General features: G+C 37.6%; 1 protein-coding gene across 2 annotated transcripts in view; it reads left to right on the top strand.

Annotated features, from left to right (window-relative positions):
- Window positions 1-17,521, top strand: part of PPP1CB (protein phosphatase 1 catalytic subunit beta) — a 29,206-nt gene extending 11,685 nt beyond the window's left edge. For both annotated transcript variants that reach the window (XM_050972705.1, XM_050972706.1), the window contains 7 exons: window positions 1,257-1,388; window positions 4,666-4,896; window positions 5,241-5,345; window positions 9,568-9,639; window positions 12,703-12,854; window positions 14,395-14,529; window positions 15,160-17,521. In XM_050972705.1, coding sequence (XP_050828662.1) covers window positions 1,257-1,388; window positions 4,666-4,896; window positions 5,241-5,345; window positions 9,568-9,639; window positions 12,703-12,854; window positions 14,395-14,529; window positions 15,160-15,264 — 932 coding nt within the window. In that variant the 3' untranslated portion in view covers window positions 15,265-17,521. The remainder of the gene's footprint in view (window positions 1-1,256; window positions 1,389-4,665; window positions 4,897-5,240; window positions 5,346-9,567; window positions 9,640-12,702; window positions 12,855-14,394; window positions 14,530-15,159) is intronic.
- Window positions 17,522-23,752: the final 6,231 nt, after the last annotated feature.

The raw sequence follows: 23,752 nt of genomic DNA, 5'->3' as shown, positions 1-23,752 counted from the left end.
TAGATGTAATTATACTGATCTTCTCTGTAATGTAGGTTTTCTAGGAACTAAGCAGAAATAAAAGGAAAAGTGAGGTTATGTTAATAAAAAAAAATTTACAAGCTTACTCTTCTGTTTTGAAGAGGGAAAACAGGTGGCCTAGGAATTTGCTGTGTGTGAAGAAATAGTTTGTGCTCTTCTGTTCATAAATTCATTAGACTAACTGAAGTTGCAGCTAAATTTGTTAGGAAGTAAAGTCTTACTCTACATGAATTTGAAAACATTTGGATTTAAGCTGCAAAAGTTGTGTATTACATTCCCTTGTAGGTACTACCATGGTTTAATGCTGAATGTTATTTTCATCTAAAACAAATGGCAGGATAGGATGTTCGCCTGTTGTAGACACTGATAGATTCTGGCTTATTTGTTTGAACTCTGAAGTTTGGTTTGTGCTGAGATGCAAGACTGAGCTGGATTGGCCAAAGTGACAACACAGTTGTTCTATTTTGCTGCCTCATTAGACACACTAAAGCCTCTGACAGGAATCATACAGATACTTGTAGAAAGAAGCAGCTGCAGATAAACTTGCCAGAGGATATTGCTCGGAGTGCAATGACATGCAAGTGCTTTTGATTTTATGCTAAATATAGGTCTGAATGCCTGACTTACAAAGGTTTTGTGAATTCAATTTCATTTCTTATTAGAATGTTCTTGGCTGTAAAGGTTTCAGTAATTTAAGAGCCATTATATATGAAAGTTCCATCAAACTTTCATAGTTTTTAGTATGATGTTCCTAATATGGCAGTTTCAGTTTATTTAAACATAATAACGTCTATGATTTTTTTTCTTTGTATTTAACTAGTGCTGTTAAACTTAACAGTCCTAAAGAAGTTTACCTTGTGCTAGTGTGGAAGTGTTGTCAGGTTTTCTGTTCTCAAGATTTTTTTTGTCTTTTATGAATGCTCTAGAATAAAGGAATTGTTAAATTAGACACTTCATAAAATTGCTATTTATTCAGATATGGACAAAAGCACAGCTTATATTGTTCTCTTCTGAGACCTGATTCAACAGGAATGTATACAGATCTTTAAGCACAGAATACCAAAGTATCAGAGATTAATTTTATAATTCATTGGACAGCATAATTCCAAGGTGTTTGGTAGAGTATGGTGCTGGCTTTTTGTCAAAGATAGGTTTTAAATACAGATCATCTGCATTTAGCTGTTGCTGTATATCTGTGTGGTAGTTACCTTCAACTGTTAAATATCTCATTTCAGTACGAGGATGTCGTCCTGGGAAGATTGTTCAGATGACCGAAGCAGAAGTTCGGGGCTTGTGCATAAAATCACGGGAAATATTTCTTAGCCAGCCTATTCTTCTGGAACTAGAGGCACCTCTGAAAATTTGTGGTATGTAAGCTTGATATATACATGTTATATGTTGGTCTTTTAATCTAGTTCTATGCTAGGGGGCTTGGAAGAATACTGAGTCAGGCAAATGAGGCTGAGTTGGAATTAGAGGGAGGTCTTCAAAACCTTGAATGTAGTTTTCAGGCAGCTAGCACTTAGTACATTGCCAGTGCTCCTCACGGTATTTTGGAGCAAGTTTCTTTGGCAATAAGGGCTGCTTGTGCCCTCATCTAGTGCAAATTTTGCAACCTGTTCCTTGCCTGCACAGGGCTGGTGCTCTTCTGATCACTATTTCAAAAAGCAGTTAGCTGTTTTTAAATGACCCACATGTTGCATGTTGCAGTTCCTCACTTCAAAGCATAACAAAACGAAGACCTCGTGAAATGAAACGCTTGAAAAATTGAAGGCGTTTTTAGTCTTTCAATTGAGAAAGTGAAACTGAATGCAGACCTAAATTAGGCTTAGTTACCATGTAACAGCATATTTTTAAAAACATCAGTATTACTGTGAAACACAAATACAACGTGTGCATTTTTTCCTCACTAAGCATTTATAAGATGCTAGACTTCTTCCAAAGTACACTGTAACTACAAGCTTGTAACAATTGTTTAAAAAGTTTTGTAAATACCAGATTGTAATCATCCTTCACCTTGCTTATTAACAATAGACAAAGCATAAAATTCCTTGAATTAGATTAGTTGAAGTGTCATAATATTAAAGGGGAAACAAATAAATCTTTGTATTCATTACTACTTACATGCTCAAACATAGATTAGCTTCTTCCTGGCAGATGCAATGTCTGCAATGTTTCTTACTTTGAGAGGATATTACCAATTAAAAAACACCCCAACCCCAAAATAAAACAGCCAAACCCGCAAACCAACCACTAATGGCAAAGTCATTTTTAAATGACTAATTGCTTGGTAGGGTGGGGAGGAAAAACCAGCTCAGCTTGCCTAATGACATAAAGTTGAAGGTAAAATGCAACTTTATCTCACTGTGGTTTCTTTAGACTTTTCACTGTAGTGTAGTTTTATTGTATTCCTAGATGAGGGAAACATGGAAACTCAGGTAGATTATACAGAAGTCAAGGTCTGCAAAGCATAATTGTTCTACTTCAAAGTAAGGTCCTCCTCATCTGTTTAGATCAAGGCAGTTGAATGGCCTGTTGGGTGTGCAGTAATAGGTGTAGCTAATGCACAGCTAAATAAGGCATTTGTTATCTCAAATCAGATTCCAAACACAGTGAAAGTACCGGGAAGTGTCAGGTGCATCTAAATTTAATATTGGAGCAATTGTCAAAGCTGCATTTAGATAAAAGTGAAAGAAAGATGATTGCTTTCACCAAAAGCAAAATATGCAGCTGGTAATGCTTTGAACTATTACTTTTGTGTGTTCAGGCTATGCCTGAGGATTCATAATAGGACTGTCTTGTCTTATAATCAAGTCAGTTCAAAATAAGCTCTACATCTCAAATGGCTGTGTTTTAATGTAAGATGAAAGATGCTCTTATGTAAATGTCCATTTTAAAATAGATGTGGTTTTTAATGTAAGTCTTATATCTGGTAGACTTCAACTTGTGCTCACATGAAGCTGTATTTTAAAGTGCTAAGTGCCCTGAATGGAATGGTAAATGCCTAGGTACCTTTGTAAAATTGTTTCTGCAAAATGTTTTTACCCATTAAGTGCATTTGTCCCTCTGTTGCATGTGTGTAACTGAAAGTAGTTATAGACAACATAATAATAATATTTTCTGGAGTGTGTTTACTTGGTGGTTCATTCTGTTAGTGATGAAGTCTGGGGATTTGACAACATGGTTCTGGAGTACTAAACTCAGCATAGAAACAATCGTTGAGGAGTCCTCTGCTTCTTCAGATTGTGACCTGGAGACTTCTAAATATCAATTAGAATACAAATAATTATTGTTGCAACATGTGTGAAAGAGATTTTAGCCAGCGGAGCTTCAGATTGTGACTGAAATTGGGTAGTAGATACTGATCACCTCTATTAGAAGAAAATTGGAAAAGTGACTCTTCTCCTTGACTGAGAAATAGTTGTGGGAGAATGCTGCCTAAAGGAGGAAGTATTGCATTTTTCATGGAACGTTTAAAGGAATATAATATAGCATGTGCTCTTTTTACCACTGTACATTTTAAGAGTTGAAACAGAGAGCTTACAGGTTTGGGAACCTTTTATCTCTTTTAAGATGAAAAAAGTTATGTGAGTTGTTCTTTTTTCTCTTTTGAGGCTGTAGTAGCTTGTGCTCTACTGGAGAATAACTCTGCTGAGCAAAGTCAGGATTCTGTCACTGAGCAAGCAGCAATAGTGAAGATACATCTATGTAATGCTTAATGTACAGGACCAGGAGGTACTGAATCTACATAAACATACAGCTTGTACTGAAGGCTTTTGGCATATCTGTTTTGCATCCAGTCACTCTGATAATAAGTTTTCCACTCAGGTGGAATACATTGCATGTATACTGGAAGTTACTGTAGAGCAGCTTTGGCCTCTTCACCCATGTGGACAGCTCAGAGATAGTTTAGCTTTGGCTGCTCTGATGTGCTGCACTGTGGTGCTGTAAATGCCACACAGAGCTGTTCCGTGGAAAGCCTAGTTTTAAAGCTGGCAGTGTGAAGAGTAACATGGCAGGTATTTTTCCTAACAACAAGCTGCAGGGTTGAGTATCTTAAGGGATGGAGTCTTTTGAGTCTGTCTTGCTTGTTAAATGCATCAAAGGAAGAGTTAGTCTAAATGCTGGGGGATGGGATTCTTAGTACAGCAATGTTATGGAAATTGACCTTTGAAGTAGGTGTACTTTGCCAGCACAGTGTTCAGCTTCTCTCCAGGCTGAATTCTTCACTGTTCTGTTTTTGCAGTAGATAATGTGACTTTTTTGAGGTACGTTTACTTCCTGGTCATATACCTGTTCAATTAGAGGTTTTCTTTCTGACCTTGTTTTAATTTAAATGAATTAAAGCTTGGTTAGAAAGCTTATGCTTTATTGTGAAGATTTTTGTAGCTTATGCATTTCAGACTGGCTTCATACCTGACATAGCAGTTATGCAGATATGGTGAGTTATTTATATCCTGTGGGTACTTCAGCTTTAATATTAGCATGGTTCTTCCCTTTGTAATGCATATTGCCAGTTTTTAAAGGTAATATTAATGACTTTTTAAATATCACTGAATAAAAACTAATTAGCTAGCTTAAGTTCTTGACTTTTGTAAGTCTTTACGACGTTGCACTAATCCTTGGTAAACTTTTTTTTTTCAGGTGATATCCATGGTCAGTATACAGACTTGCTTCGATTATTTGAATATGGAGGATTCCCACCAGAAGCTAATTATCTTTTCCTTGGAGATTATGTAGACAGAGGCAAACAGTCTCTGGAAACAATTTGCCTATTACTGGCATATAAAATCAAGTACCCGGAAAACTTCTTTCTCCTTAGAGGAAATCATGAGTGTGCTAGCATCAATCGAATCTATGGATTTTATGATGAATGTAAGCAAAAGCTCTTACTTTTGGGAGACTACAACAGACCAATACTTTGTTTTGGAAGCACTTGTAGTAGTGACTTTTGTAATGCAAGGGTTTCAATATTCTGTGAAACTGCTTTGAAACTTTCTAAGTTCCAAGCCGAGGTTGAAGTCACTCTGGAGCGTTACTGTTTATTTCCTCTGCTGTCCTTGAAATGGTGTTGTAAGAGATTGAGAAGTTAGTGTGCTCAAAGAAATAAAACCCTATGAAGACAGTTTGCTAACATTTTTGCTTAGGCTCTGATACAAATTACAGGTTGTCTTTAAAAACCACCTTTCTCTTCCTAATGTCTCACACTGTTTTTGCAGGCAAGCGGAGATTTAACATTAAGCTCTGGAAGACCTTCACAGACTGTTTTAACTGTCTGCCTATTGCAGCCATTGTGGATGAGAAGATCTTCTGTTGTCATGGAGGTAAGCTGATGGGTGCTTTTAAAAGCTGAATCTAAACTTGGTTTTAGGTTAATGCTCTACCAAATGGAGTGTGGGTACGTATCCCAGTGCTGCCCTGTTGGTGTACTGAAAAAAGTGTTGGGTGTTGATCTGACCGAGGGCTGTGACTTGTGAGAATATTGGAGTGTACTTGGGTTCTCCTCTTTGTAGAACAAGCTTTGGCATGATTTTACAGGCAGTGATGCTTAACAGGTTTTCAGAAGCTTGCAGTGTCAAACAATTGACAAGAATTTCAATTACTTGTAGAAAAAGCCATCCTGCCTTTTGCAGCTGTGTTTGCAACTGCCTCCATTAATAAGCAACTTAATGCCTTTCTCTGAGTGATCTAGAAATGGTTTGGTAGATGTCACACCTGTGTTGCCAGTGAGATGGAAATTAGTGGAAATGAAAGCAATGCAGAAACATCTAGTTTGAGCATCTCCGTTTCCAGACTTCATGAGGTTCTATTGATGGCTGCCCTCCTGCCTTTGTTAATTACAGGTATCAATTCAAGAGCTATGCCTGTATGGAATGTTTAAAAATGGTCTGGAGTATTCTTGTGTCTTCTGTTGAAAGCTGCCTTCAGTGTCTGCTAGAATAAGCTAAGAGGTTCTTACACATAACATTCTCTGAGATTTGAAGTCCCTGTAAAAACACAGTTAATGTAGTAATACACTTGGGTCTGCCAGTCTCTGGGTAGCACTGACATGGCAGAGTACCTGTTTGCAGCTCATCTTTTAATCTTATTCTCAAGCCATGTGTTGTTTTCTTCTTTTTAAGAGCTGGTATCTATCTTACAGGCTAGATCTCATAGTTTTAAGAATGTGAGATAGAGTCACTTCTGCACCTAGGTGGCCAAATACCAGTGGCTAAAAACCCATGTAGTAAATTTGTTTCCAAAAGAGCTTATGAAAGAATTACTGTTTTACTATCAACATATGTTTTAAAATTTTGGTTTTTTGGAAAACAGAGCATGAATAGTAACAAAATACTGGAGTGTTTCAGGCAAACAATTAAACTTAAGTGGAAGATAATCAAAGCAGCTTAGCAGGTAGAGCAGAATGCTATGACAAAACTGGTAGCTTTGTGTGTGCTTTTGAGACCTGAACAGTGAGAAAGAAGCCTTGAGAGCTATTTTTCAAAAAAAAAAAGATTTAAAGTTTCATTGTAAATGGGGAAGGCATGTGTGAATTAAAAGTTTTCCTACTTGACTAAACAAGAGTTGTTTTTTCTACATAGTATGCTTTTAAGGATCTTTTTATGAAAAGCAGTACTTTGTTATTCATTGCTAATTGCCCAATAAATTGTACATGCTTAGTCTATAACTGAAATTATTGCCACTCTGAACTGATCTGTAGCTGTGAAACAAAGTGAAAAGACTACTAAAGTGCTGTGTGCTCCTAATAAATAGACATGGACGTTCAGCACAGAAATAAGTTCTGCCCTTTTTCCACTTTTCTCCAGTCCTATCCAAACTGCATTCCAGATCCAATGAAGTAATGGACTGTCAACGCCTTTTCATGATGTTACTGCTCTAATAGACACTGAGGCAGCAACACAAACCATTCAACTCTGCTGGAGGTTGAAGCTAGCATATAGATATAAGGTAGGTGCCTTTTTTACTATATTGCGCATTTTTGCATAGTTTATTTTAAAAATATTGTCCTCTGGGATATAATAAAACTTTGCAAAACCGCATAACATAGTAAAACAAAAGGCACCTAACTTCAACCCCAGTAGGCCATCTACAATAGCTTAATATATTGAGTCATCTCTTTTACCTAAACTTTTCTAGATATCTGTTTTGAGTTACCGTCTTGTAATATAACTCAAACCTCTCTTGCTACCCCTGTCTTTAAATGTTCAAGCTAGTGAGAGCATCTTTCATTGTATCTTTTCCATCAGCTCCCTCTCTTCCCACATTCCTCACGCATGTAATAATTTGTTCTTTTTTTAAGGCTGTCCTCTCAACTAAGGTCTGGCTTTGCTCTTTATCTCACTTCATTAAAGCTTATTCCATAACCATTCCCGACTTCTCCCTTTCTCTCTGCATTGTATTCTGTACAGCATTGGTCCTCTTATCTGTGACAGCACTCTCTAGCTCTAATCTTTAGAGAACTTACATGGTTAGTTTCAAGTTTCTATAAATGAAGTCCATATTGTAAGGTCATATTGATGGAATACATTGGTCTTACCACACTCAGTTGAAGCTCTGAGATGGAATTTGTGATTGTACAGTAAAATACTGCATTTATGTAGTATTTTTAGGCTCTGGAATTCTATTTTTCTTGTGACATTAATGACAACAAACTGGATGTTGATGTTTATCTCTATTTAATTTACATAGCATTCAAAGATTACACTATAGAAATTGGTACCTATCACACTTACTTTACCAATTCCACACAATCGAAGAGTGGTTCAAATCAAATTTGATGAGTCTGCTAGGAGTAATGAGAATTATTTGCTTTCCCTTAGGGAAGAGGTAGTCTTATGCTTCAAAATATAGTATACTGAGTATACTTAAAGATATTTTTTCTGTATTTAGCTGTTGTGACAAGACAACTTAATTGTGTACTTTTAGTATGCTTTAGGTTTCAGCAATCACTTTACTGGCAGCAGCTTTACAATGGGTTTTGGCATTCTTATATCCTCTGTTCAACACTGATCATATAGGACTTGTAGGTATGAATTTGAGTGTGCAAAGGGAGTTAGGAAAATACTCTGGGAAAGAAATGATCACAAAGAAGTCTGCAAACCTGCAGGCAATTCCATAGGGTTTTGCTGTTTTCCAATAATGCAAAATAGCACAAAAATGGACAGCCATACGGTTGAGACATGGTTTGTAGTAACATTTGCTTTTAAAGAATCATAGAGTGCTTTGAGTTGGAAGGAATATTAAAAGTCACCTAGTTCCCAATGACCCTGCTGTGGGCAAGGAACCTTCTACTGGACCAGGATCCTCAGTGCCATCCAGTCTGGCCTTGAACATTTCCAGGGATTAAAGATTTATTTTGGGTGCAGCCTGAAATGCTGAAAACTGTAAATTTTCAGCCTGAAATGCTGAAAACTGACTTCATAGAAAGTCACAGACTGATTGTGTTTATTTCACTGAGACTGCCCATTGCAATCTCTGGGTGTGGTGCTGTGGGCTAATGTGTGTGTGCAAATAGATCAGATCTGGGGAAGGGGAAGTGGTAGATTTGTCAAAGTTTAAAAGGTGATTTTCTACTAGAATTTATATTATTATTCCTGTGTTGTTGTGTTTATAGACTTGATTAATACTCCCTTTAAGTAGTTTACTGTTAGATTTCTGCCATCCTTTACAACCTCAAGGCAAGAGCATGAAAACAGCTTTAGCAAGCTGATGATGATAGAAGGCTTTTACCATAAGACTGCTTCAAGAAAAATAATCTAAAATCTTCATACTTGAAGAAAAGTTCCTCAAGTCTGTATCAAATGCTTTGGTTCCTGTCAAATATCATTGTTCTTGTAATATATACATTGCCACTGTGCAAACTCTGAAATTATTTTACATGGTGAAATGACCTTTCCAGTGACAGCTTTCTCTCTCCTGTTCAGAGTTCTGGACTGAGTCAAATTTATATGGTTTGTTAACATGAAATGTGTTTCATCACAAATTAGGTCTTCATGTTCTATTTTCAAATTTGCAGCTTTCTTAATTGGATACTTGGCCTAGGTCATTTAAAACACCTTTGTTTAAGGACACGTTAGCATGCTGTAGCATCTAGCAGGCTCTCTTTCATGCCTGCACGCCCCAAGCAGAGGAGCTTTAGGGTGTGTAAACTCCTCAAAGGGTGGCTTTGGAATTCCATGCTTTAATTGTAGCTGCATGTTGATGACTAAACTATTGAAAGATAGCTGTGTCTGTACTAAGTGTTTTGGGTTTTTGAGTAATCCAAGTACCGTGATTTTTATAATTGACTTAAGCAGCTGAGCTACAGTAGATGACAACCTCCATGGCCAAAAGGATGGTGATGAGAACCCCTTGCTAATTTCACTTGCATTATTCTCTGTCCTCTATTCAGCAACTTAATTGTCTTATAGCAAACTGCCTTTTGTTTATGTTGCAGTGGAAACAATGGATGCTGTGTGCCTTTGAACCACAAATCTTGTGTTCTCTGGAACCCTTTCCACAGGTAAAATGCGTATATGAGTCACTTGTTTTCTTGTACTTTTACAGGACTGTCTCCAGACCTCCAGTCAATGGAGCAGATCCGGAGAATTATGAGACCTACAGATGTTCCTGACACAGGTGAGTGAGATGGAATTTACTGTAAATAAGTCTTAATGATGAAACAGCTTTAATCAATTTCTGTGCAAGCAATGTAGTGAACACAACCTCTGTTCACAGTAAAATAGTACAATATTTCCTGGTGCCTGTATAGGATGTGAGCCCTGTTCTTCCTGATGGCCATGTTATGTTATGTGTTAAAAGTTGTTGGATGCGTTGTTGTTGTTGTTCGTCATAGCAGAGTAGGGTATGTTTTTTGATACATTATTCATAAGTTTCCCTTAAAACATCTTAGAAATGTAATGAAAGATAAAGGAAACTGAAGATGGAGTTCCCCTTGCCTTGGTTAGGCACACACGAACCTTTTAGTCTATCAAAAAATGTAACTGTTCAAAGTTAAACAGTACAACAGAGTTAAAAATTTCCTGGGTGTTTGGGCTTCTCTCTATTTGTCTCCTTCCTCATTAAATCTGAAAAATGCAGCTCTTACTTCACTGCAGCTGGGATTTCAATTGCATCAATGTACTAGTTGTGAAATTTTCTTCTACTAGGTTATTGTTCTGTTTATAAATGTTGGATGCAAAATGCTAGTGCTTTCTGTACAGTGTTCTTTTGAATGGTTTAATCAGTCTTGCTCAGTGTCTCATTTATTACAGATTTTTTAACTAGTGGATTGAAAAGACTGTTGAGCAGTACAATGGGATACTTTTTAAAGTGTTGATTTCAACAGTGGTCTGAAATTAACTTTCAGAGGAAATACAAGATCTGAACCTTTTTCTGAAAATAAGTTACAAATAAGTTAGAAGACTTCTGTTTCCTGTAATGTTCCTTGGCACAGAGTAATTCAGGGACTAATGTTAATATATCTACTGTCCCTTAAACAACACCACTTCTGTGCAAGCCAGGATATGCACTCCTGACACTAAAATGCATTATAGACTGATGAGTAATTGCTTCTGTAGTATAAATTACTACACTGTTTTTCCTTTTATGTTACTTATTCACTCAATGCATAACCAAATAAATGTCAGCACAAACAAGTCAATCTTTGCATATATCAGCATTCCCAGAAAAGATGGTTTTGTTCAGCAGGCAAATAATAGTGCTTGAGGCACCCCCACTTCAGGAATGCCCTTAAAGAACGTAGTTCTTGTTTCCATGGACACTCCACTGAAATCATCGCTCCTCTTAGTATCTCCTAAAAATAAGTATGGAGATTTTTTATTAAAGTCTTTTGTTTCATGTAGTAATTTTGCTTTCAGAAGCAATAGCTGTGTGTATACTGCCAGAGCTAAAATGAAATGTCCCATCAGAGGCATGTGTGCTGTGGTACAGTGACAAAGGTCGTCATCTTTTGGACCTATTTAAGGAAACCTGTTTTACCTAATGGAAGTAAATCTTGCAGAAAATTAAAAATAAACTGAAGTAGTGTCACTTCCATTAAAGTTTTAAGCTCTTCAAAGCTACCCGTTTGTGGAGGGGTGTCACTTGGGGAATATTTGTATTGATACAAAAGTTTTGGTAGATGATCATGTGGCTGTGCTAGGATTAGATCATTATGATGGCTTCTTCTAGCCTGATGAAAAAAAGCTTTGCAATTTCAACTGCAATTTAAACACCTCTTAGGACAGATTTGCCTATTGTTCTGTATGACCCTAAAGATTATTTGATTTTGGGGAAAGAATAGAAGAGGAAGTACTTGCTAAACAGCTGAGACAAGCAGCTTCTATCACTTGCTGGAAACTCATGGTAAGAAGCCATTAGGGATTGCAGGGCAATTATTGTTTTGAAAAACAAAGTTACTCAATATAGAACTAAATTTCAGTTAAGTTTTTGTCATGCACTGACTGTATTCAGTAGTTTCTCTCTAGATGGAAATATTATCTAAAATCCAGTTGTACTTGTTCTGTTTTTTGTCTTCTGAAAACAAATCAAATTTTAGCCTGTTGTTAGAGAGGAGCTGTGTCTGGCGCCAAAGACCATTTGATAAATATATGTAAAATAAAATGGTGTCGTTGCACAATAGGTTTCAAACTCTGGTTTGCTTGATTATAGCTTGAGGGATCTGTTGTTTAAGAAATAACATCTTCAATATTTTGTTTAGCAAGTAACCAAATATAAATGTCAATCAAACTCTTGAATGGCAGATGAAGGAGCCTTCTGGCTTATCTTTCAAATTGTGAGACAATGCTGTTAAGTACTTATATGCCTATGGGTCATCACAGGTAAGGAAAGTACAATTTCACAGAAAGCTGTGAAATGCCTTTCAGACGTTTGGGGGTTTATTTGTATTGCAGTTGGATTGGCCTGGTTCTTTCTCATGCTAATACTTATGGAAAGTTCTATATGTGTAAAGGCATTGCAGTTGATCTAGAGAAATCTTTTTTAATACCCGGTGTTAACTCCAGAGTTGGCTGACCTTTTGTTGGCAGCAAAAAAAAAAGATCTTGACCAGAGCTGAAATGCCAGAGAGGTTTATTGTTTTAGCTTAGCTTCTAGGCTGGCTGTCACGAGGATTTTTGAAACAGTCAGCTGGGGTCCTAGCAAATTGACAGTGCTACCTGAGGCGATGTATCAGTGTTTTACTGTGTTACATTTTGTTTTAGTCATCTAAGGTTCTTTGTGAATGGTAGGAAAAGTAAGAATCAAAGTTGTTTGTGTTCAGAAACTTAGGGTACGGAATTACTTGGTGCCTTTATGACTGGCCTTGCATGGACTTTAAAATTTACTAAGCTTTCTCAGTGAGCTGTGAAATTGATGGTTGCCTTTTAATACACAAGCACTTTAATATTTTTAAACTCCTTTAATGCTCACTGTAAACACCCTGAATATTACAATAAAAGATTATTTAAGAGAACTATTTGAATCTGACTTCTTTCATCTCAAGGCATTTTCAGTGGTGAGGGGGTAAACAATCTTGAGATTCAGACTACTCTTTGTCTGAGTTGTAGTTTAAGTATTGTTGCATTTGTTGTTAAGGCTTATTTTCTTTAGGAGAGTTGCTCTGGTAATTACAGTAGAACTGGTTTGCATTATGAAATACCTCCTAAGACTGGCATTTTCATATCCTATTATCTTTTGAAGGTTTGCTCTGTGACCTGCTGTGGTCTGACCCAGACAAAGATGTGCAAGGTTGGGGTGAAAATGATCGTGGGGTCTCTTTCACTTTTGGTGCTGATGTGGTCAGTAAATTTCTGAATCGTCATGATCTGGATTTGATCTGTCGAGCTCATCAGGTATGAATTTTGCTGCTGTTGCTTCTTAAAACCTCTCCTGCTCCTTCCCAGTAGTGTATATTTGGAACTTAATTTGCACTGTGTTATTTCTAGAGAAAAAATCTTTCTAAGAAAGGGCCTATAAAGGCTGTGTCTTTCTGTTGGCTCATGTTGAACTGTGTGTCTAATGTCTGTTGAGTAGAATACTAACACTGGATTTCTCCATTGATGTCTTCCTTTTGTACTGTCTGTTAAATGCTAGACTGATGTATGTGAACATCACAGCTAAAAATCTCCATATTTAAAGGGGCAGAGTGACTTGAATTTGAGATTTACACTGAAGTTTGAGTTCTACACTTTCAGCAGCCGACAATTCCCTGGTAGTTCTGGCTTGAGCTACCTCTGCTTTGCTTCATGGAAATATTAAATGCATTTTGACTATCTCTACAAACAAGTCTGTACATAAAAACTTTGACTGTTGCCAGTATTTTGGTTCAGCTATCTCAGAGTATTTTGGCGTAGATTGTTTTTATTTCCTCGCATTTCAGTCAGGCAGTTTTTGCATTGTCATTCCTTTGCACACTTTTTTATTAGGTTACTTAGAGCAAGAGTGCTACTTAGGTGGACATCAGGTTACAGTTTCCTGTATAACATTTCAGTTTCATTATTTAGTCTATTTTAGAAGCTCCCCCTTGCTGTGAAACAAAAATAGGCTCTTTATTCTATGTCACTGTTAGGCTTGGGTACGCTATTGGAGCACTTAAACTTTTTTCTTTGTAATTTTATTGCTAAAACTTTAGAGAAGATTTAGTATTGATTCCACATGCTGACTGGCTTTCTTAACTGCTGATCAAGATTACTGACAGTTTTCTATAGTCATATAGTTGATTCAGTTCTTTATAAAAGGAGGATGATATCTTATAGAAGATCATGATGATTGCACCAAAGTGAGCAGTTGATTGTATTTGTTGTAATACATTGTAACATGAAGCTTTTATTTCAGAAAAGAGGGAACATCCTTAGCTGATGCATCATACTACTTGCACAATTGTAAAGATGAATTGTGCTCTTAGGCAAGATTTGGCAGAATCACTCTTTTTTTATAATTTTGATGCTCTAAAATCATCTGTGTTTGAGGTGCATGCAGTCAACGCCAATTTAAGCAAAACTTAATAGTTTCAAGTTGCAGTGAAGGTGGTACCCAGACTTTGTGTGCTCCAAACTAATTTAGGTCAAACATCCACATTCTGTGTATAAAGCATTACGTGCTGGGAATCCTTACACTAGCAGTGTATGACTGGACTTCAACTATGAAAATATTAAACAGTAAAGCTGATGTGTGCTTAACATTTGAAGTGTCAGACATAGAGTGTGTCTGGCCTGGCATTCAGTGTCAGGTAAGATAAAATGAGTGAACTTTCCTGTCTGAAAGTCAAGACATAAAATAGCTTTTTGATGAGTTCCTTTATCTTTTTAATAGAAAAGTCCAGTTTGCCTCAAGATACTTTTTTTCCTTCAAAACTTCGTATGTAAGCCATATTGATTTCTCTGGTGTTGACAGGTGGTTGAAGATGGATACGAGTTCTTTGCTAAACGGCAGTTGGTCACCCTATTCTCAGCTCCAAATTATTGCGGAGAGTTTGACAATGCAGGAGGCATGATGAGTGTGGATGAAACTCTGATGTGTTCCTTCCAGGTATGGTATATTTGTGCATTAAAACAACTGTACAGTGTGGGCTGTATGGACCACGTTAGTGTGCTCGTTGATGTGCTGGTGGTTAGTGCAAAGCAATATTCTTGGGCTACAGAGAGAACTGCACAGGAGGCTGGCATTTGTGAACAACTGGAACTGCAAGCCAACTGTTCTCCAGAAAACTGGAATTTGACGATTTCCAAACTATTGCATATTAAGTTGTTCATTCTATTCAAATGCTCATTTCAAAATTTAAAGTTTAATTGGGTGATTTTTGTTTTTTTGTCATACCTAGTGATTGGAGTACAAAATTATGCAAACTAATGGTTATAGGGACCATTTTAATATGGCTGCTTTGATCAGATTTTAGTCCCTATTCCTTCCTGGATGTGTTTTCAGTCCCTTTTCTTTCCCCTTTCCACCTCAGTGTAGTGGTAGAACTGGAAGAATTTAGAGTTGCTGTTACTGTTGCATGTAGAACTAAGAAATTTGTAGGGTTGTGATGTGATTTCTGCCCCCGCCAACATTCTCATCCCTGTTGTTCCTGATGAACAAGGTTTCATGTGGGCTTAACAGTATTTGAAATGTTCTTAGTTATTGCTGACTCAAAGGAACTTCTTTATTTTCTCTAAGATATTGAAACCATCTGAAAAGAAAGCCAAGTACCAGTATGGTGGACTGAATTCTGGGCGTCCAGTCACTCCACCTCGCACAGCTAATCCACCGAAGAAGAGGTGAAGAAAGGAAATAATGTAGAAAACACCATCAGATCTGTCAAGGACAAAACTCCATATTACAGTATATAATAAGTGTGCACTGTAAAACCATCCAGCCATTTGACACCCTTTATGATGTCACACGTTTAACTTAACGAGACGGGTAAAGGATCTTTATTAATTTTTCTAGTAGAAGGATGTGCGACACTGTATTGTAACAAGTATAGCTCCAAGTTCTAATATCCAGCATAGAGACAAAAAAAATTAGGAAAAACTATTTCAACTACATATTCACATTTACCACGGTTTTTAAAGTTGACCAACATCCCAGTTAAAACTTGGTGTAATAGTTAAACCAGATGAGAGCATGATGTTCCATTTGTGTAATGTGGTCTTATTGTTGCTTATTTGCTTTTACTTTGGTTATTTTGTAGCTAGAATGATGCGGAATATGGTATCTAGTCTTATTTCCTGGCTCTTTGAAATTGATATGAGGAAGGGGCTTTCTAGAACAGCCATTGATCTCTTATCCTCCCCCTAATCCCCTGTTTTTTCATCATAATGCTGTGTGCCCCATTATAATGCAAAGTTTATAGTACAGTAGTGATTTAAAAGGCAAACTGAGTCCCAAATGCCCAGACTGGACAGCTTGGCAGCCAACGTACATTAAGACAGAAAAACCTGTCCTGACCTTTTAACTTAAACTACCACACAATGAATTTGTGCACTACACTATTTTAAATTATTGACATTACACTGTGCGATGGCACTTCATTTAACTTAGATAGGACAAAAATGGTATTGCCTATTAGTTGGTAACTTGATTTAGTGGTACCTTGGCTTTAGTTTTATTAGCATGAAACACCTTTGGCATGCTTAGCTTCCAGGTAACTTCCTACCTGCATCAAAATTCATTTTACATAGTTCCACAGAACATGAAGATCCTTATTTTCTAAGCCTTTGAAAGCTGACGTTCTTTTTCAGAAGAGGGTGTGTTTAAATGGATGTTCTTCAACATACAATAGGCTAGATGGTGGGTGGTGAGCTGAAAATGCTACAGGAATGTCCAACTTTATAGTAAGGCTTACATCACTAAAGAATCTATCATTTGGATTTTCATGGTCAAATTTCATATACTATTGTATAGACTTCTGCTTTGTAGTGTACTATAGTAGCAATAATTTCTGTATGTGATCAAGAGTTAAGCAGTATTTTCAGTTCTCTCCTTTATTAAAAGAGTTAACATTGGCAAATGGCAAGATATAGAGAAGATACAAAATATATAGTAGGATAAATGAAAGGCACACAGATTTGTGATGCTTTAGGATGCAATACTTATTGGACACAACTACAGAAGCTTTTACTGAATACTGTCAAATTTGTTAGATTCTTTGGGGGAAGGCTGCAGATTTATACCATTCTAAATGTGCATCAGTAGATGTAAAACTCTTGACTTCAGTATTGTCTTTGAAAATGTTAAATTGAGGATTCTAGTAACTTATGTTTTATGAACTGGCACATTATATAATGCAAGAGATATATTGATTTCTGACACAGTGAGCAAGTTCTTTAAAATGGATTTAAGTCTCTTTTCTAATTCCATTTTGTTTTAAATGCATATTTTAAATGTAGGTTTTTTTCATTTAGTAAAAGTTGTCTAATTCATTTGAATGAAGTCTGACTGGTTATTTTAACATACCTGACTTACTCAAAACATGTGGAGTTGGTTGTTTTGAAAGAGAAGGAAATCTTACAATATATCTATCTGTTACTGATTTATACTAGGTTGGTCTGTGGTTTTGAACAATGGTTTATTCTACCCCACTTTGAAGCAAACACCAGTTTCAATGCTTAAAATAAAATGAAGTAGATTTTTTTGACATTGTTCAAAGACACTTGTTCTTGAAAGTCAGTGATAAGAGCTGTGTGAGAGTAACTGCAGTTTGGGACAAGGTAATTAATGAAATCTAATCTGTAAGCATTGACATGACATGGTAACTTCCTGCTCTAAATCATTGCTTACTTGCGATTTATTTTTGCAAGTTTTGAAAATGCTGGGTTTTACCAAGTGCCAGCCTCTATGTGTTACCAAACATCTGGATGAATCCTTTTCTATTTTTTCTTTTGTTTCTGGAACAATGTCTTCTGTATCATAAAATGTCCAGGTGTAAAGCTGTATGTTACGTGAGTACCTAACATGCTCGCTTGTGTTACAGATGCTATGTCAAAAGAAAAATAAAGTCTTCGGGCCTTCCTCTGTGTCCTAAAGATACAGGAAATTTTTAGTTTGTTTAATGGCACTAATAAGCCACATTGGGTGCTGGTATTCTGAAGAATTGCTATTTTTACATAGCAGCAGTCATTTGGAAATTATTTGAATGTTGTTTTGATTTCTGGAGAGTTGGAATGTGTGCTAGCATCCCTCATCATCTATATGGTGGAAAACACACATGATGTAGTAATCTTACCCCTACAGATATGACTGATATTCCGTACTAAAAGCAAGTCTGATATATAACAGAACTCGCCACTTCAGCTTACATTTTCAGGGTTAGTATGGATCTCTGTTTTTAATATTGTCTATTCTGGAGAATTAGAAAAAATAAAAAAATAACCTCAGTCTAATTCTACAAGGATAAAATTAACTTTGTTCCATGGAAATTGCTAGTGGTCTAATGGCTAATAATTTTTTTTCACATAAACATCTTGTCTGTAGAAGCCTTGAATGCTGTTAAATAGCACAGGTTGCGGGCTGGGAATAAACAGGAGCATTCTCATATGGGCTGTTGAGAGGTATATAAAACATTACACCATTTGAGATGTGCTTTGGCATGTTTACCCCCCCCCCATCTTTATCTGACAGTAATATTCATTCTGTGTTTGTAGTAGAGTACACTTGGCTCACAAGCTCTTGTCTTGTTCCTTTCTGGTTGATGGGCATTTTGAATTTCCCAAATACTAATTTAAAATATGATGCAAGGGATGCAACTTTGGTCTCTTCTGTGTTGATTGATAACAAGATTCTTATTTTGCATCACTTCTTTTGTGTGCTTTATAGTGCTTAGTGTTTTCTATGCATAGATAATAGTTCACTGCTTTAAGGGAGGAAAAAAGTATCATATAGTTGTGGTTGTGCAGCTCTAGTATCTTGAACACTGTTTCTGTTTAGCACATTGTTTGTAGTGATCTGATGTATTTCCAAAAACTGCTGTAGTGCATTGCGTTTGGTTTGCTGCATATGGGCACACAGGAATACTTGTGGCCACTGAAGTCTGAGTTGGTTCCAAGTTTAGTGTGACTAATTGCAAGTGTCCTGCTGCCAGGTGTCACCAAGTTTCCGGATCCTGTTATGAAGACCATCTCCATTTGTACTGTACTCTCTGCTGAGAGGGAGGCCAATAGGTAGGTGTGACATCAGCTTGTAGCATCCCAGTGCTGTGCACTGCTGTGCATGCACTTACTTGCCTGGGGAACTGATGGAAATTCATCTGACCTGCAGAAGGAAATTGTTTTTGTGGTCAGTAACCTTACATCCTTGTTGTAAGCTTGTTTGGTCATAGAAATCCACCTTGCTGTGTTTCTGCCGAAGTCAGAATTAATGAACAGAAGGGTATCTTTAAATAAAGAAGTGTTCCTGTCTGTGGCTTATCTTTCAATAAGTTGAAGTGGAACCTGTCAGATTGAATTGCTGGAGCTCTGTATGATTAGTTTGGGGTTAGGAGACGTGTTTTTCTTGCTCTCTAGTAATAGAAATATAAAAGACGCTATTGCTGTTGAATATGGTTGAACTGAAGGTGATCTGAGAGTAACTGAATAGCTGGAATCTTCAGAATTTGTAGATGACAGATACAAATGTTCCTTGCTTGTCCTTTAACGTAAAGCTCAGAGGTTAACAGAAAAGGGATTCTGCTTTGTAGAGGCTTATGTAGATAACAATTGTAAAAGCCTAGTCTTTAACTAGGTATTGAACTTCTTGCTGGCAGACAATAATTTTTGTGTCCGTGGCTGGTGTTTCTGGGACTGTCCTTGCTGCCATCTTGGTTAGATGAAGATCCCTTGTATACAAACTTGCCAGGTAATATTGCAGCTTAGCAAAGAGCAGACAGTGGTACTTCAGTGTTGTATTGCTTTTGAGCTCATTCGAATTGCAGCTGGGTTCATGATTAGTATCCATCTGCTTTGGAATGTACATGAGGATTATTGTGAATATTTGACTTCAAATGAACTTTTGGAAAAGCAAGACAAGAGAATTCTCCTTATGCTGGGGCAAAGATGTCAACAGCACAATCAAATGTCTGAGTCCCCATGGGTTAAAGGACAGGGAGGGTTTTTTGATGTATGTCAGAGTTTGCAACAAAATTTGTACATACAGCTGTTCTTGTCAATAAAAAGGAACTCAATGAATCAATACCAAGGTTGGGACATTTAAGCAAAGCCCTGGATGTTTTGTTCTGTCACTTTTCTTGCTTCTGCTAATTAGCAATAGAAGCTTTCAAGTTCACTCTCAGTGCAGCTGTATACTTTTTTCACTTGGATCATGTGGATTTTGCTTGCCTTGTTCCAAAGGTTTATCAAGGTTTTGGGGACAGCATCTAACTAGGTGGCTGCATGCAACTTGTGGGCTTCTGACCAAACATTCTCTCTGCACGTACTGGATGATCAAAGCTGAAGGAACCTCAGGCCATGCTGGGCTGAACGCTGAAAACTGTGTGGCTGTAACTTGGTGTTGGGTCAGTAAAGCAGTTGTGCAGATAAGATGCAGGTTTAGGTACTTGTTTTGGGTTTGCCAAATTCTCATCTTCTGTGGATTAATGGAACTGGTAGTGCCTGAGCATCTTCCCTGCACAGCACTCCAGGTGTTGGGAAAACAGCTAAGCTGTCGGGTTACTTGTTTTGTGTCTCATTGTGCCTTGTTAAAATAGATAATGTTAATGGGTAATAAGGACACTTCATTCTTTTTCCCAGTATCCTATTTCAGCTCATTAATCTATACATCTCTGTGTGGCAAGAAATGAGACTTCAAGAACAATTCAAAGTAAGTGTCTGCTACAAGCCCTTGCCAGTACATGAGTACAATAATAATTTCCAAGAAAAACTCATTGCTGCATGAAACAGTCAGAGCAGGTGGAGCTTTTAGCAGAGTATGTGCACTGCCCGTGGCCTAGCACAGCCCCTGTTCTGGATTCCACTGCCTTTCCAGACAGAATCTGCAGCCCAAGCTTCCTTTTAGTTTTAGAAGCAGCCATATCAGAAAGCAGGTCCAGCACTAGATCAGAAACTAGATCCCGCTGCCGATAAAGAACAGCAAAAACTATTTTGTATCTTCAGGTAAAGATGTATGCTTTATGAAAGATAAAAAACTCAGAGGCTGAACTTGTAGAAATGAGCACCACTTGAAAACTCCTCCTTATATAGGTTAGACATTATTTAGATGTTAAGCTTTAGTGTTTTAACTTCACCCAAGTTACTGTTAAAGGGAGGAGTTAAAAAACAATTTGGAAGAATTATAATTTGTCTGTTCTTACAGATGGTTCATATTCAAAAACAGTAAATTATAATTGCAGAAAGCAAAATAAGTAAGCTACTGATTTTTTTTTTCCTGGTAGAGAGCTTTCCCTCCTCCTATTGCTTTTGCACTCTTCAGAGTGTAAAAGAGAATGCTGTGGATGGATCCAATTAATTATTGAAAAGGCTTAACCAGAGAAAATTGTTATCTTGAGGAAAAAATTGGTGCAGCTCATGACATGAAGCAAAGGAGAGCAGAGCATTGATGAATGCAGAGGACAACTGTGGAGAGTGAATACATTCCATTGTAAGTTTTTCTCCTTTGTTTTGAAGTCCCAACAAATGTAATGTGAAAATAGTTACAAGTGTTTCACAGTGTTCCTTCTGACATCCAAGCAGCATTTATACGGTTGCCCCTGTAACTCACCCACTGTCTCATCAAATTTCTGGGCATGTATAAATCAGTAGTTTTCCATTAGCTGCCCCAGAATATTTCATTTTTATATTTCAGGTTCCTGTTCCTGGGTGGCCATTTGCAACTTTCACTGAGACAGAATGTGTAACACTTTTGTGGAATTCTGTGAGAGGGAACATTTTAGGAGAATTACATTTTAATAGGCATCTTAGCTGCACCTTAATTGCATCTGGTTTCCAGGAGGCTGAGTGAAGAGAATGAGCTAAAAGACTTAAGGCTCTTGAAGCAGTACCTGAGAACAAATACCATATTTAATTCATTCCTACTCAAGGCTCTTACCTAAAGGTACAATACATGACTGACATGGTAGGCTTAGAGGCTCTTGCCTTGCCTTTACCACCTAGAGTAAGAAGGCATACTTTTTAACTTGGTCTGACTTGTTTATATGTTACTATTACAATAATTTAGCATGGTTACTTAATAAAAAAAGACCAAATCCAGTTGATGTAATTTCTTTTTTTGCTCAAATTGGTCTGGCACGCAGATGCCATCTAGTGGTCATAGGATAGTGCATGGAAAGCTGTTATTGCAACTGCAGAACTGACCTTTATTCCATATTTATCCTGATCTTGTCTCATGTGAAAACCTTATTCCTTGATCAGAACTGAAATAGGTGCATGGTTCATAACAACTCAGACCTTGATGCATTAAAACTAGGCTTACCTCAGTTAGATGTACAAATTTATTTCCCAGAAGTTTTGTAGACTTTGTGAAATCACTTAAAGTATCTGAGGATTCTGAAGGGGGGTAGTGAGGGGTGGAGAAAATCAGAGCTCCCATGAAAAGTGTAGAAAAATTAGTCTCTGTCTTGGGTGAAGATTTTTGGATTTCTTCCCCCACCTCTGGAATCTTCTGTTTTCAAGTCTGAGTATGGGGAGATTATAGATTATCTGAATTGTTTTCCAGACTGGAGAAGGACTGGTGGAAAATATATAAGAAAAAGCATGAAGTATGTTTAGAACTGATATATATCAAAACTACAGAAAAGAAAATATATTAGTTTTGGCTTTGATGTAGAATTTTAATTGGGAGATGCTATCAGAATAGGGCTGGTATTAAATTTTGACACCTTACTTAACCAAATATTGTACTATTTCTGTTTCTTTTAGTTACATGGTTCTTCTTCATTCTACTTATGGGCTGGTTATTATAGGCTGTTATATATAGTTATTATGTACTGCTGAAAAGAGATTTGCACAGTTTAGACCTGATTTGAGAGAATCACTTGATGTTTAGCCAGGTTCCACTGGTTGTCTACAATGAGTTGCTCTTGAAAAGCTGTATCTACACTAGTTCAAGGCAATTTTGGGGCATTGAAGTGATTGTCCTCATGTCCTGATTGTCCTCATGTACTGCTTTGGATTGCAGAGCTCCTGCTGTTGTATGCAGATTAGGTCTTTTGGGTTAGTTGTATGCAACAGAAGTTTGTTCCTAGTGTATGCCCATGGTGTCAATAGTCCAAACCAGTGAGTCCCACTGAAATCTGTTACTCTGCTGTCCCACAATCTGCACAATATCCTTTCTGTTCTTTTTGTCATACTTTCTGTTGCTCTGATTGGGCAGAAAAGAAGAAATGGACAATGGTGGCTGAGTCTCTTTGGCTTCCCAGGTGTTACAGTATGGTGGGACCTTAGGCTGCAGTGAAACACTCATTTTTCTGTCTGTCATGAGAGGGATGAAGTCTTTGGTGGCTGGATAACCCAGCAGCACTGGGAAGAGGCTGTGCACTTCAGCAGTCCCTGACTACTGGAAGATCAGCAGCTGGGGTATGGAGTACAGTTCAAAAAGGAGGAAGAGGCCTTCTTGAAGACCAGGGCAAGAAACATTTTGAGCATTTGTCTTTATTACAGGGAAACTGAAGAGATCTCTTCAGAAGCATTCAGCTTCCTGTGCAACTGAGATTCACTCCAGGTGAATTTACTCTTTTCCTATCCAGCTACTTAGGGTGGAGGAGGGGGACAGGCATGTGAGGCTTCAGATGGAACTACTGCCTGGGGCCTGAGTGTGTGGGGAGACAGGGGGTTGCTAGTCTGAATGGGAGGGCTGCTTTAGGTCTTTAAAAGCAATTCCACAGAGCTGTGAGGTGTAGGAGAAATCTGCCATGAAAAAAATATGCCTCAAAGTGCCTATTTTCTGCCATATGAGGTCTGTCCAATGAATTATACAGAGTGCACACAGGGGTCAGGGGCCTGTGTAACCTTCCTCATCTTCCAGGGACAAGACAGTGTCTTCCCCTCTCTGAGTGCTGCAGGGGATGAGCTGATGACAACTGCCCACAATCCTGTGAACAGTAGCAGGGACAAGTACTGGTTGAGGTGTCAGGTCACTTGAAATGAAACACAGTTCCCTGCTGACACCATGGTAATGTTTTTTCCCTTCCACATTCCAACAAGCTTGAAAGGTTTCATGGCAGCTGTTCCTTAATCAGGTCCAGGGAGCAACAGCATGAAGTTCATTCTAGAGGAGATGCCTTATACCACTGTGTGGTCCCTGCAGGATTAGAGATTTGGATGTCAGGTACAGAGCTGCT

Source organism: Serinus canaria, chromosome 3 (genome assembly GCF_022539315.1).
Source record: "Serinus canaria isolate serCan28SL12 chromosome 3, serCan2020, whole genome shotgun sequence".
Lineage (NCBI taxonomy): Eukaryota > Metazoa > Chordata > Aves > Passeriformes > Fringillidae > Serinus > Serinus canaria.
Note: the sequence above shows the minus strand (reverse complement) of the source record. Positions and strands in the feature narration are given on the sequence as shown.